The sequence below is a fragment of the Bidens hawaiensis genome, unplaced genomic scaffold, assembly GCF_021521415.1.
Source record: "Bidens hawaiensis isolate Kalapana, Puna unplaced genomic scaffold, B.hawaiensis_p1.1 tig00052245_1, whole genome shotgun sequence".
Classification (NCBI taxonomy): Eukaryota; Viridiplantae; Streptophyta; class Magnoliopsida; order Asterales; family Asteraceae; genus Bidens; species Bidens hawaiensis.
This window is the reverse complement of record NW_027506214.1, coordinates 59,942-71,927: the sequence shown is the minus strand read 5'-3', so window position 1 is coordinate 71,927 and position 11,986 is coordinate 59,942. Positions and strand designations below refer to the sequence as shown.

The following is an 11,986-nucleotide window of genomic DNA, read 5'->3' as shown; positions in this document are numbered from 1 at the left end:
TACACTACTTCAGCGAGTTATATGAATTCATTCTTAAAAATATTATATTTATTGTTTTTCTTTTCTTCTTTAAGAGCACTGAGCACATGTTTTTCACCACCTACCTCAGTCCTTCGTAAATAGTAAGTATTCTAGTTTTAACTATTTTTTATTTGTTAAGTATTATTTTAGGTCAAGTACTATCTTCCTTGACTGTTATATTACTCTATATTTATTTATTCGATAATAATACATGAATTTGTTTCTTATTTATTAAATTATATAAGTAAGTTACTATATGTTAATAACTATATTAATTAATTTATATAATTGTACGTAACATGGCATAGGATCTCTAAATCTCTTGTAGGCAGATCCAAGCTAGCTAATATTAATATGAGACGAATTATTTGCTGGGTTTACAACTCTTGTGCTCTAATGGTAATGGTATTCATTTTAGACAAAAACAAATTATTATTTAATGAAAAGATACTGTAAAAACAAACCGATATAAAATTATATTTTTGTTTATAGAAGGTTAATGATTCAATCCTTGCTTGTGTTAAAAAAACGTGAATAGAGAAATATAAGCATTAAATAAAGAATATTAGAATCTGCAGCAGTTAATGAATGAAAAAAAAAAAAAAAAAAAGTTAATGAATGAATTATTGTAAGCCGATCTGAGAAACGAATATACCGTCAAGATTGATGACGTCATCCCAACAAAGTGTCGCACGCATAGCGGCTATTGAAAAAGGCAAAAAGAACGGTCCATAAAGTTTCAAAAACAGCCCCTCAACATTCAGACCATGAACGGTTTAGTCCCTGAACCTCACAAACAAATAAACAAACTACTTCACCGATGCAGACGTGAGACGTCTTTCAACCCCAAGTGAAGTCTAGTCCTCTCTCTCTCTCTCTCTCTCTCTCTCTCTCATACTCTTACTCTCACTCTATCTTTGTCACCAACCCACCACTTCAATTCATTTTTCAAATCAATCGATTTGCTTGATTCGGCTCAAATGCGATTTGCAGATTACTGGGTTTGCATCTAATCAGTGTATGTGATTGATTTGCATCTGGGTTTTTCGAGTTATCAGTTATTTAGGGCTAATTGTGGGTTAGATTGAATAAAGTTGATTGCTTGATATGTTTTTGAATTTGCAGATTAATATTAGATTAAGAAGATGAGTGGAGCGGTGCTTGTGGCTGTTGCTGCTGCTGTTGGTAACCTGCTTCAAGGATGGGATAACGCCACTATTGCTGGTGAGTTTAGTTGATAATCAAATGATGATTCAAAATTTCAGATCTTTCGGGATCGGTTCGGATCTCCGGAATTGGATCCAAATTATTATTATGATTATGATTTGGTTTTATACAGATTTGATGTGCTTAAATCTGTTTGATAAGATTGCAAAATTCATTCAAAGTAATAATAAAAATAGTTAATGAGCGAATGTTAACGAAGATAAAACGAACACATTATCAGGCGGGAATTGAATGAACATGGCCTCTGTTCATGTTCAATCATTTAGGAGACCAAATGGAATTCTTTTTTCGTGTTTTGTTTTATAGTTAACAGTTTTCATTGAATCTTTATGATAAATTTGGAAATTTATTATAAGTAGTCAAAAGCTTTAATGAACGAACACTAATGATGATAAACGGATGTAAACGATTATCGGGCGTGAATTGAGCGAACATGGCCTATGTTCGTGTTCGTTCATTTAGTTGACTAAATGGAATTCTTTTTTCATGTTTTGTTTTGTTTTGTTTTGTTTTGTATTGTTTTGTTTTGTTTTGTAGCTAATAGTTTTCCTTGAATCTTTTTGATAAATTTGGAAAATTTATTAAAAGTAATAAAAAGCTTTAATGAACAAACATTAATGAAGATAAACGAATGTAAATGAATTAACGAACACATTATCGGGCATGAATTTAACGAGCATGGCCTCTGTCCTTGTTTGTTGATTTAGCTGACCTAATGGAATTCGTTTTTCATGTTTTGTTTTGTAGTTAATAGATTTCCTTAAATCTATATGATAAGATTGGAAAAGTCATTAAAAGTAATAAATATCTTCAATAGACGATCATTAACGAAGATAAACGTGATGTAATCGAGCGCATTATCCGGTGTGAATTGAACGAACATGGCCTCTGTTCGTGTTCGTTCATTTAGTTGACCGAATGGAATTCCTTTTTCATGTTTTGTTTTGTTTTGTTTTGTAGTGAATAGTTTTGATTAAATCTATATGATAAAGTTGGAACAAACATTATAAAGCAATAAACTATTTAATGAACGTACATTAACAAAGATAAACGTGGAGTAAACGAATACATTATCGGGCGTGAATTGAACGAGCATGGCTTCTGTTCGTGTCATTGATTTAGTTGACCGAATGGAATTCATTTTTCATGTTTTGTTTTGTAGTTATATGTGATAAGATTGGAAAAATCATTAAAAGTAATAAAAATCTTTAATGAACGCACATTAACAAAGATAAACGTGATGTAATCTAGCACATTATCGCGCGTGAATTGAACAAGCATGGTCTCTGTTCGTGTTAGTTCATTTAGTTGACCGAATGGAATTTGTTTTTCATGCTTTGTTTTTTAGTTAATAGATTTCATTAAATCTATATGATAAAATTGGAAATATCATTAAATAATATTAATGAACGAACATTAACGAAGATAAACGTGATGTAAACGAACACATTTTCCGGCATGAATTGAATGATCATGGCCTCTGCTTGTGTTTGTTGATTTAGTTGACAGAATGAAATTCGTTTTTTATGTTTTTTTTGTAGTTAATAGATTTCGATAAGATTGGAAAAATCATTAAAAGTAATAAAAATCTTTAATAAGCGAACATTAATGAAGATAAACGTGATGTAACCGAACGCATTGTCGGGCGTGAATTGAACAAGCAAGGCCTCTTCTCGTGTACATTCATTTAGTTGACCAAACGACACTTTTTTTTATGTTTGTTCATTTATTAAACGAGCGAACGTAAACGAATTTCCCGCCGAATGTTCAGTTTGTTTACAGACCTAGTTGTATGAAAACTGTGTTTCTAGAACATAATTGTTGTTGATTTGTTATGTAGGAGCTGTGTTATACATAAAGAAAGAGTTTAAATTGGAGAGTGAACCAACAATTGAAGGTTTGATTGTGGCTACATCATTGATTGGTGCAACCTTAGTTACAACTTGCTCTGGTGCAATAGCGGATTGGCTTGGCCGAAGGCCCATGCTTATTATTTCTTCGGTTCTGTATGTTGTTAGTGGTCTAGTTATGTATTGGGCACCCAATGTTTACCTCCTTCTTTTGGGTAGATTACTAGACGGGTTTGGGATCGGTTTAGCAGTGACACTTGTTCCTGTCTATATATCTGAAACCGCGCCTCCTGAAATAAGAGGTTCACTCAATACTTTGCCTCAGTTCATGGGTTCTGGTGGGATGTTTCTCTCATACTGCATGGTGTTTGGGATGTCGTTGATGGAGTCACCTGACTGGCGGTTGATGCTCGGGGTGCTTTCTATTCCTTCAGTCGTTTATTTCTTTCTTACTATATTCTTTTTGCCCGAGTCTCCAAGGTGGCTTGTTAGCAAAGGAAGAATGCAAGAAGCTAAACAGGTTTTGCAGAGGCTGCGTGGCAAAGAAGACGTGTCAGGTAAAGTTGTTTCTTAAAAGTTTCTTTTTTCATTAAAGTAGTTAAATTGTGTCATATGTGTTTATAAATTTGTTTGATTCAACAGGTGAGATGGCTTTACTAGTTGAAGGGCTAGGAGTTGGGGGAGAAACATTGATAGAAGAATACATAATCGGGCCTGCAAATGATCTTGAACAGGAACAAGATGAAGCTGCTAAAATTAAACTGTACGGTACTGAAGCAGGGGTTTCGTGGATTGCTCGACCTGTGACTGGACAGAGTATGCTCGGTATTGCTTCTCGTCAAGGAAGTACTATAAACCCGAGTGTTCCCCTTATGGACCCACTTGTCACTCTCTTCGGTAGTGTCCACGAGAAGCTTCCGGATGCTGCTGGTAGCAAAGGAAGCATGCTATTCCCACACTTTGGAAGTATGTTTAGTGTTACCGGTAATCAAGCTAAACATGAGGACTGGGATGAAGGGAGTGTCGGTAGAGAAGGTGATGATTATCAGTCTGATGGTGCTGGGAATGATTCTGATGATAACTTGCATTCTCCATTGATTTCCCGACAGACTACAAGTATTGAGAAAGACATGATTCAGCCTGCTTCACATGGAAGTATTCTAGGTGTTAGAAACGGTAGCGCTGTTCAAACTGCAGGTGGAGAACAGTTAAGTAGCACAGGTATTGGTGGCGGTTGGCAGTTGGCATGGCAATGGACCGAGAGAGAAGGGAAAGATGGTCAAAAGGAAGGAGGGTTTAAAAGAATCTATTTGCACCAAGAAGCTGGAACCGGATCTCAACGTGGGTCGTTAATATCTATCGCTGGCGGTGATATGGTGGCAGATGGTGATGTGTTCCAGGCTGCAGCGTTGGTTAGTCAACCTGCACTTTACTCTAAAGATCTCGTGGATCAGCACCCAGTTGGACCAGCTATGGTTCACCCGTCTGAAGCTGCAATGAAAGGCCCGAGCTGGAGGGATCTTTTTGAACCGGGAGTTAAACACGCGCTGTTTGTCGGTGTTGGTCTTCAGATACTTCAACAGGTAACATAAATGAAACATATTTTGTAGTTCTTCTAGCAAGATTCTTGCTTTAAAATCTAAATCTTGATGCACTTGCAGTTTTCTGGCATTAATGGAGTTCTTTACTACACGCCTCAAATTCTTGAAGAAGCGGGTGTTGGTGTTCTTTTATCAAATTTGGGAATTAGTTCAACATCATCATCACTTCTTATTAGTTGCATCACAACTTTATTGATGCTCCCGTGCATTGCTGTAGCTATGAGGCTCATGGACATCTCTGGAAGAAGGTTGTTTACCCTTATCATTTCATGTGCAAAATGTCAATTTGTTAACCGATTTTGATGTCTTTGCAGGACTTTGTTGCTGACTACAATTCCAGTCTTGATTGTGACTCTAGTTGTCTTGGTGATTGGAAGTGTAATAAACTTTGGGAGTGTTGTGAATGCCGCCATCTCAACCGCTAGTGTGGTGGTCTACTTTTGTACTTTTGTGATGGGATTCGGTCCGATCCCGAACATCCTGTGTGCAGAGATTTTCCCGACCCGAGTGCGTGGACTGTGCATAGCCATCTGCGCGCTCACGTTCTGGATTTGTGACATCATCGTGACCTACTCATTGCCAGTATTGCTTACTTCCATCGGTCTATCGGGAGTGTTTGGATTGTATGCGGTCGTGTGCATCATATCGTGGGTGTTTGTGTTCTTGAAGGTGCCTGAAACTAAAGGAATGCCGCTCGAAGTTATTACAGAGTTCTTTGCTGTTGGTGCAAAGCAGATTGCTGCAGCCAAGACTAATTGATGTGTTTAGCTGTTTGGTAGCAGTATCAACGTTTTTGGGGTGTGTTTCGGTTTATGTTTGTCGTTTCTTTTGTGCTGTTGATTACATTTAAGTTTTGTTGTGATTGAAACAGGAAACTCTTTTAAGATTTTTAGTTGTTAATGTTGTAATTGTTTGTACCATTTGCCTTAATAATTTTTGCCCCTTGTACCTTTTCTTGTCAAGTGAAGAGAACACACTAGTTTAGGCCCTAAGAAACCAAAGGTGAATGATAGTGTTTTGAGGTCGACCCGACATATCATGGCCCGTTTGAATTTAAACCCGGGATAATCAGTGTAGACATAGTACCCCATACCATGTTACAAGAAATGGACATCTTATTAAGGTTGAATATAGCATGATCTTGTACCTTGTTGAGCACCTCCAAACCAAAATTCATGATTCCATCAATTTAATGTTTTTGTCATTTTGTTCTTATCATAAAGGTTAGCAGGACCACACAAATACCCAATCTTGTAACTAAAGCTGGTATGTTGTATGGACTACCTACCTACCTAAGTTTTAAGGCCATTAACTTGTAAAGCTGGTTACTCAGTCGGTTGACTCGGTCACGTTTCTGAAAAAACAAAACCGTAGTCAACCGAATGTGTAAGACTTTGTTTACTCCAAGTTTATAATTGACCGCCGATTGCCTTTAAGGCGTCAGGTGAGTGTCATTTCTATGTTAAGCATCATGGCCGCGGCTCAAAGTGGAGTGGAATAAAAGTTCTCTATGTGTGAAGTTGCGCTGACATGATTATAAAGGTATATCACATCTGAAAAAAATCTCATTTTGTGATTTATAATCATATACATCTGGAAAAAATCTCACTTAATTTTAGTAAATGTAGATTTGATGATCATTATAAACTAAACATTTAGAAACAATAAATTGAAAGTTTTTGTGCGTAAAAGTTGATAATATGTTTACCTAGAGCATGAGGCTGGTTTATCTAACTAAGAGTAATTATTGGACCCAGACACTGAATATGAGTTGTTCAGCATGTAACTTTATATCATATACAGCCTTGAGGTTCGGTTTTGAGAGAAAGAAGGCGAGATTTTAAGTTGATCGAAGATAATAATAATAATTGTTCAATATTAGCATATAGATGCAAAAGCTGGAAACTTATATCTAACTGTACCTTCAAAAGCTAGACACAAAGAAAATTATGCTCAAAGTGAAGTCAACCTAGCGAGTTGAAGACTCGAAAACATAGTCCTACAAGCATACGATTTTCTGTTTCATATGATATGAAGAGCAATATCAGAGCACTTATGCTATAACTATAATAGTTTATTACTTCATTTCTTGGATATTATAATATCTATTGTGCATACGAGTTTCCAACAATAGAGCGAGTCTCTATTATCGATTAGTGTTCGTTTACAACTTATTCAAGAATGAATCTTCTTAAATATGCGCGTCTTTAATTTAAGATCTTAGTATAATAAAAAGGATTTTGGAATCATAAACTTACTGACTGAATATTAAACATAGTTCCTTGTACTTTAATCTGTGCTCAAGGTTAATTTATTTTCCATAAATCTTCATTCTTCATTATTACAGATGAACACAAATGTGTCTTTTTCAAAAAAAAATTTACATCAAAACCACTACCGGTACCCTTTGGAACCATGAACATAAATAGTCAAGATAACGAACACTCGAACAGACAGGTAAAGTCCAGTAAAAGCAACAAAACTATGATCAGCGTCTAAAACCATTTAACCCCGTCCTGTTATCTGATTATCTTCTATTGCGGTAATCTCTTGAAAGCCATAAATGTGACTGCTGCTGATAAAGAATACATGTTTCAAGTAAAATTGAAATACAACCCAACTATAAGGCATATCAGTAGATTGACTAGATTCTATACTTTGACCAGGTTCATCTCCTTCTGAAACTTTCAGGGGCTTGTCTCTCCAACTCCGTGGGACCCACCCACGGTTGATTAAGATTGGCATCTGCATACTGCACAAAGTTTCAAGTTTTCAGCATACTGTAATATGAAATGGCTAAAACTGATGAACCAAGCTTTCTTTCTTTTTTTTTATGGGGGGTAAAAGTTATATAAATTTATAGAAGGAATTACATAGCTCATGACCATTGGGTAATGTTGTCATACGGCCCATTCCATATTGTATTATTTAGCTCAATATCGCTCCAATTCATATTATAAATGATCCAATTCCGGATATGGCTTTTACCAAAATTAGTCTATTAACTGGGCCAGCTAAACACATCAAAGTTCAAACCAAATCTTTTATCATCAGTAATTATCATATTGGCATGGTTAGCATTGACCAGAAAAGTCAATACTTGCCAAAAAGTCATTTTGACCCAGATGTCGTTAAGAATGATTGAAAAAAGTAAAAAAAAAGAAAGAAAGGATAATTCAAATTATTCCTCAATTGCCATACATACATCCATACTGTTGAAATTATTAATCTCCTGATCAAGATAAAATCAAGATTAGAAGCTGCTTGAAAGGAAAATATATTTACATTTTATTTGTTATTGGGTCTATGTATTTAGTTTATGTATTAAATGGGCTGAACATATATTTAGAAGCCTATGTGTGTATTTGATGTCTAATGGGCCTGTAGCCCCGATTAGTAGATATTTAGGTTATGTTATGTATTGTCAAAACGTTGTCAGACAGTTGATTATGAACGGTTATGAAAACAGTTAATCAGCCGTTCATATCAACAACTATAAATAGGTCAATGTAAAGGAATTGTAAGTACGTGTATTTTATCATCAATAATATTATCTTTACTGTAAAACTTGGAGCAATCCCAATTTGAAGGACCCAAATGGATAATACGAAAAGTACAAGGGCGGTACGGAAGATCTTAAGGGGCGCGGTTTGGTGGAGATCCAAAGTTCAGGGACCAAGTTGAATAACTTGGTGTCATGGTTATCTTTTATTTATTATCAAATAAATTAGAAGTCTAGTATGATTATGTTTTCTAGTTTGAGTATGATTAGAATTGTAGGTGTTATATAAACTCATCATAAGTTTCTTTTGTTTAGAGTAGAGAAAAATAGAGAGAGTAGAAAGTATTTGTTCTTCTTTCTTATTAATGAAAAGAGTCGCATAAACGTTTTATGCAATATCGTGTTTAGTGTTCTTGATTCACTTGTCTAAGGTTTAACAAGTGGTATCAGAGCCTAACGATCCAGGCTCGTGTTTTCGATCGGTGGCAAGTCTTGATTGAAGTAGTAGTTTTCAATCAAAGGCATAATTGGCCAAGAAACCACTCGCAGTTGAAGTTCCGGTCGAAGTGGTTATTGAAATCCGATCGCAGGTGTTGAAGTTCCAATTACGGTAAAGGAACTGAGTGCAGGATTTGTCCGGTCGTTAAAAACTATATATTGTTTGCAATATATAATTGTGTGGATAGAAAATTATTGTCACCCCAAGAAAGAAGCACACGATTTTATTATGGGTTTTGTATTCTTTTGAGATATAACCTACAACCACATTCGCCACAATTACAGTATTTGTGTTGTGTGGAGAGAATTTTTGCCGTCATAATTCTAGTTTGGAAATTGTATTATAAAGTTCAAAAGTCAAACACAAGCTCTATTCATATTACTTTGAATTGGCCAGAAGAGGACGGGCGTAAGTGCAGTTTTTTTTAGTATTTAACCAACCAAAGAGAATATCTCGATTAAGTTGTTCAAGGTTCTGAAAAACAATCCCGTAATCGATACGATGGCGGAATTCCAAGTCGTAGGAGGAATCAAGAAACTGAACCAAAGCAACTACAAACAATGGTTGACATGCATTAAATCGTATCTTCAAGGTCAAGATCTTTGACAGGTAATGAACGGTACTGAGACGAGACAACCTGCAAACGATATTAACGGTAGTATCGGGAAGTGGCAGGTGAAAGCGGGCCGGGCGATGTTTATCATCAAGACAACGGTGGATGATGATGTTCTTGATCACATTCAAGATCTCGAATACCCAAAGCAAGCGTGGGATACGCTAGAGACCTTATTCGCGAAGAAGAACGATGCTCGATTGCAACTAGTCGAAGGTGAGTTGATGAGGATTTCTCAAGGTGCTCTTCCTATTTCACAATATTTTCGTAAGGTAAAGAATTTGTGTCGCGAGATTGGAGAACTCGATCCACAGTCTCGGGTTAGCCGATGCTCGTATGAAGCGAATACTCATTCATGGTTTAAGGCCGGAGTATCGTAGTTTTGTTACTGCTATTCAAGGGTGGGCGACCCAACCGAGTATTACCGAGTTCGAAAATATTCTTGCTGGACAAGAAGCCTTGGCAAAACAGTTAGCTGGTGTGTCAATTAAAACCGAGAGCGAAGCTTTGTATGTCGGAAGAAAGGAGAAGCATCGGTTTAGTAAAAATCATAACCGTTATGGCGAGAAAGGTAAGAGTAAATATCGGGAGAACGAGAAACGTGACCGACCCAAGAAGAGAGATTGGAACCGGAAGGGTCAGGTTGAAAACTGTGAAGAAGATTCATCGGATGAAGAGAACGGAGACAAGGTATCAAGGTACCAACCAATGCAGTTTCCTTTTAGGTGCCATAACTGTGGACAAAAGGGGCATATGGCAAGGTACTGTCGAGAGCCTAGGGAGGAAGGTAATGTAGCTGTGGTTAAAGAAGAAGAACCGTGGGATGTGGAGGCTAATATGGCCGAGGTTCAAGGAAAATACACAGTTGATAGCGAATTCAAACCGAATCTGATAGATGAATGGTTTGAAGAAGGCTCCTGTTGGTGGACAAGTCCGAAGAAAGTGCTAGAGTCGAATCAGTTAAAGGTAACCTTGGAATCATCTATTGTTATGTTGAATTTAGATGATGAGGAAATTGTGGTTGAAGACGAATGTACGGTTGATCAAGACGTAACCGTGATAGTAACCGAACAAGACGAGAAAGAAATCGTGTTGAATGAAGTGCACGAGGAGGTAGTTCCGTCTCATGTTACGGGTTGTCATGGTGGAATAGAAAACGTTGAAAATCAACAAACCAAAAAAGTTGATGTTGGAGTTTGCATGAGGTTCATGCAAAGTTCGGGTGATCCGAATGAACGAGAAAACGAAGGAGTTAAGTTCGAGAGGGAGCATGCATCGAGAGGGGATGTAAGAATTGCTTTAAGTACCATGATAGTTGGTCATGAAGTTGAGAAAGCAAAAGTTGGTTCCTATCTGAAAACGGGTGATGCAGTTCTAAATAATGGTAATCTCGAAACTAGCTCAATTGATAACATGAAAAAGAAACCTGAATGTAGAGTTATGAAGTCGAATCCAAGAATCAAGCTCAAAGAGGTGAGAGCGTTACAAGGTGTGAAGGATCTTGGAGGAACAATGGAAGTTGGTATTGAGAGGGAGTGTAAAACTTGGAGCAATCCCAACTTGAAGGACCCAAATGAATAATACGAAAAGTACAAGGGTGGTACGGAAGATCTCAAGGGGCGGTTTGGTGGAGATCCAAAGTTCAGGGACCAAGTTGAATAACTTGGTGTCATAGTTATCATTTATTTATTATCAAATAAATTAGAAGTCTAGTATGATTATGTTTCCTAGTTTGAGTAGGATTATAATTATGGGTGTTATATAAACCCATCATAAGTTTCTTTTGTTTAGAGTAGAGAAAAATAGAGAGAGTAGAAAGTATTTGTTCTTGTTTCTTATTAATGAAAAGAGTCGCATAAACGTTTTATGCAATATCGTGTTTGGTGTTCTTGATTCACTTGTCTAAGGTTTAACATTTACATCAGTTTCTTGTTCCCTGTTCATTCACTATATCAATTGTGTTGTTATATATTACTGCTGCGTTTTAATCGATCATCATGAAACCCTCATCGAAGCAACGTACCAACAGTGGTATCAGATCCAACGGGCTCGAATCGATCCGTACGAGTGGGAGTTTCGGCAACGACAGGAAGACGTCACCGGTGAGACGTTTATCGACTGTGTTGTCGCAGTTATTGTTGTAGGCATATCTGCCTAGGGTTTCGTCACAGAATCGTTTCAAACATCAGGCAGCTAAGAGAATTATAAACCGGGCGAAATTCCACCGACATCGTCTTGCAAATGCACCCAGAAGAAGGAACGAAGGCCATGGTGCACGGTTTTGTGGTAAAGACGATATGGAACCGAGTAGTCTGGAAAATCTCTTAGACGTTCGCTGTTATCGTTGTCAGAATTTTGGTCACTATGCTTATGCATGTCCAAGTAAGTTATCCAAGTTTATTTTCCTTAGTGAACACAAACCAGAAGATATGGATTATCTTGTTAAGGGGACGGATTATGGAAATTGGAATAACATTTGGTATGTAAACCCTAGTATAAAGAAACGTCAAACAGGTAATCTGACTTTGTTTTGTGATTTTAAATCCACATATAAAGTGGAAAAAGATATCCAAAATAAAACGATGTTTGTTTACGGGCTAGGGTTGACCGAAATTCTTGTGGATAATAAGATAGAAAGGATTCCTCATATTCAATATGTTCCTAAATCTACAA

General features: G+C 36.8%; 1 protein-coding gene across 1 annotated transcript; it reads left to right on the top strand.

Annotated features, from left to right (window-relative positions):
• Positions 1–911: 911 nt before the first annotated feature.
• LOC143617120 (monosaccharide-sensing protein 2-like) lies at positions 912–5,662 on the top strand. The gene is made up of 6 exons (XM_077089776.1): positions 912–1,039; positions 1,147–1,245; positions 3,089–3,655; positions 3,741–4,681; positions 4,760–4,947; positions 5,014–5,662. Exons 2-6 carry the CDS (start codon positions 1,167–1,169, stop codon positions 5,456–5,458), a joined length of 2,220 nt encoding a protein of 739 aa, XP_076945891.1. The 5' UTR covers positions 912–1,039; positions 1,147–1,166; the 3' UTR covers positions 5,459–5,662.
• The last annotated feature ends 6,324 nt before the right edge of the window (positions 5,663–11,986 follow it).

What these genes read in the sequence shown, in the direction of transcription:
- LOC143617120 (XM_077089776.1), top strand. Translation starts at nt 1,167, where the DNA reads ATGAGTGGAGCGGTGCTTGTGGCTGTTGCTGCTGCTGTTGGTAACCTG. An exon ending in GGATAACGCCACTATTGCTG is followed by an intron (nt 1,246 to 3,088) that starts GTGAGTTTAGTT and finishes TTTGTTATGTAG; the next exon opens with GAGCTGTGTTATACATAAAG. An exon ending in TGGCAAAGAAGACGTGTCAG is followed by an intron (nt 3,656 to 3,740) that starts GTAAAGTTGTTT and finishes TTGATTCAACAG; the next exon opens with GTGAGATGGCTTTACTAGTT.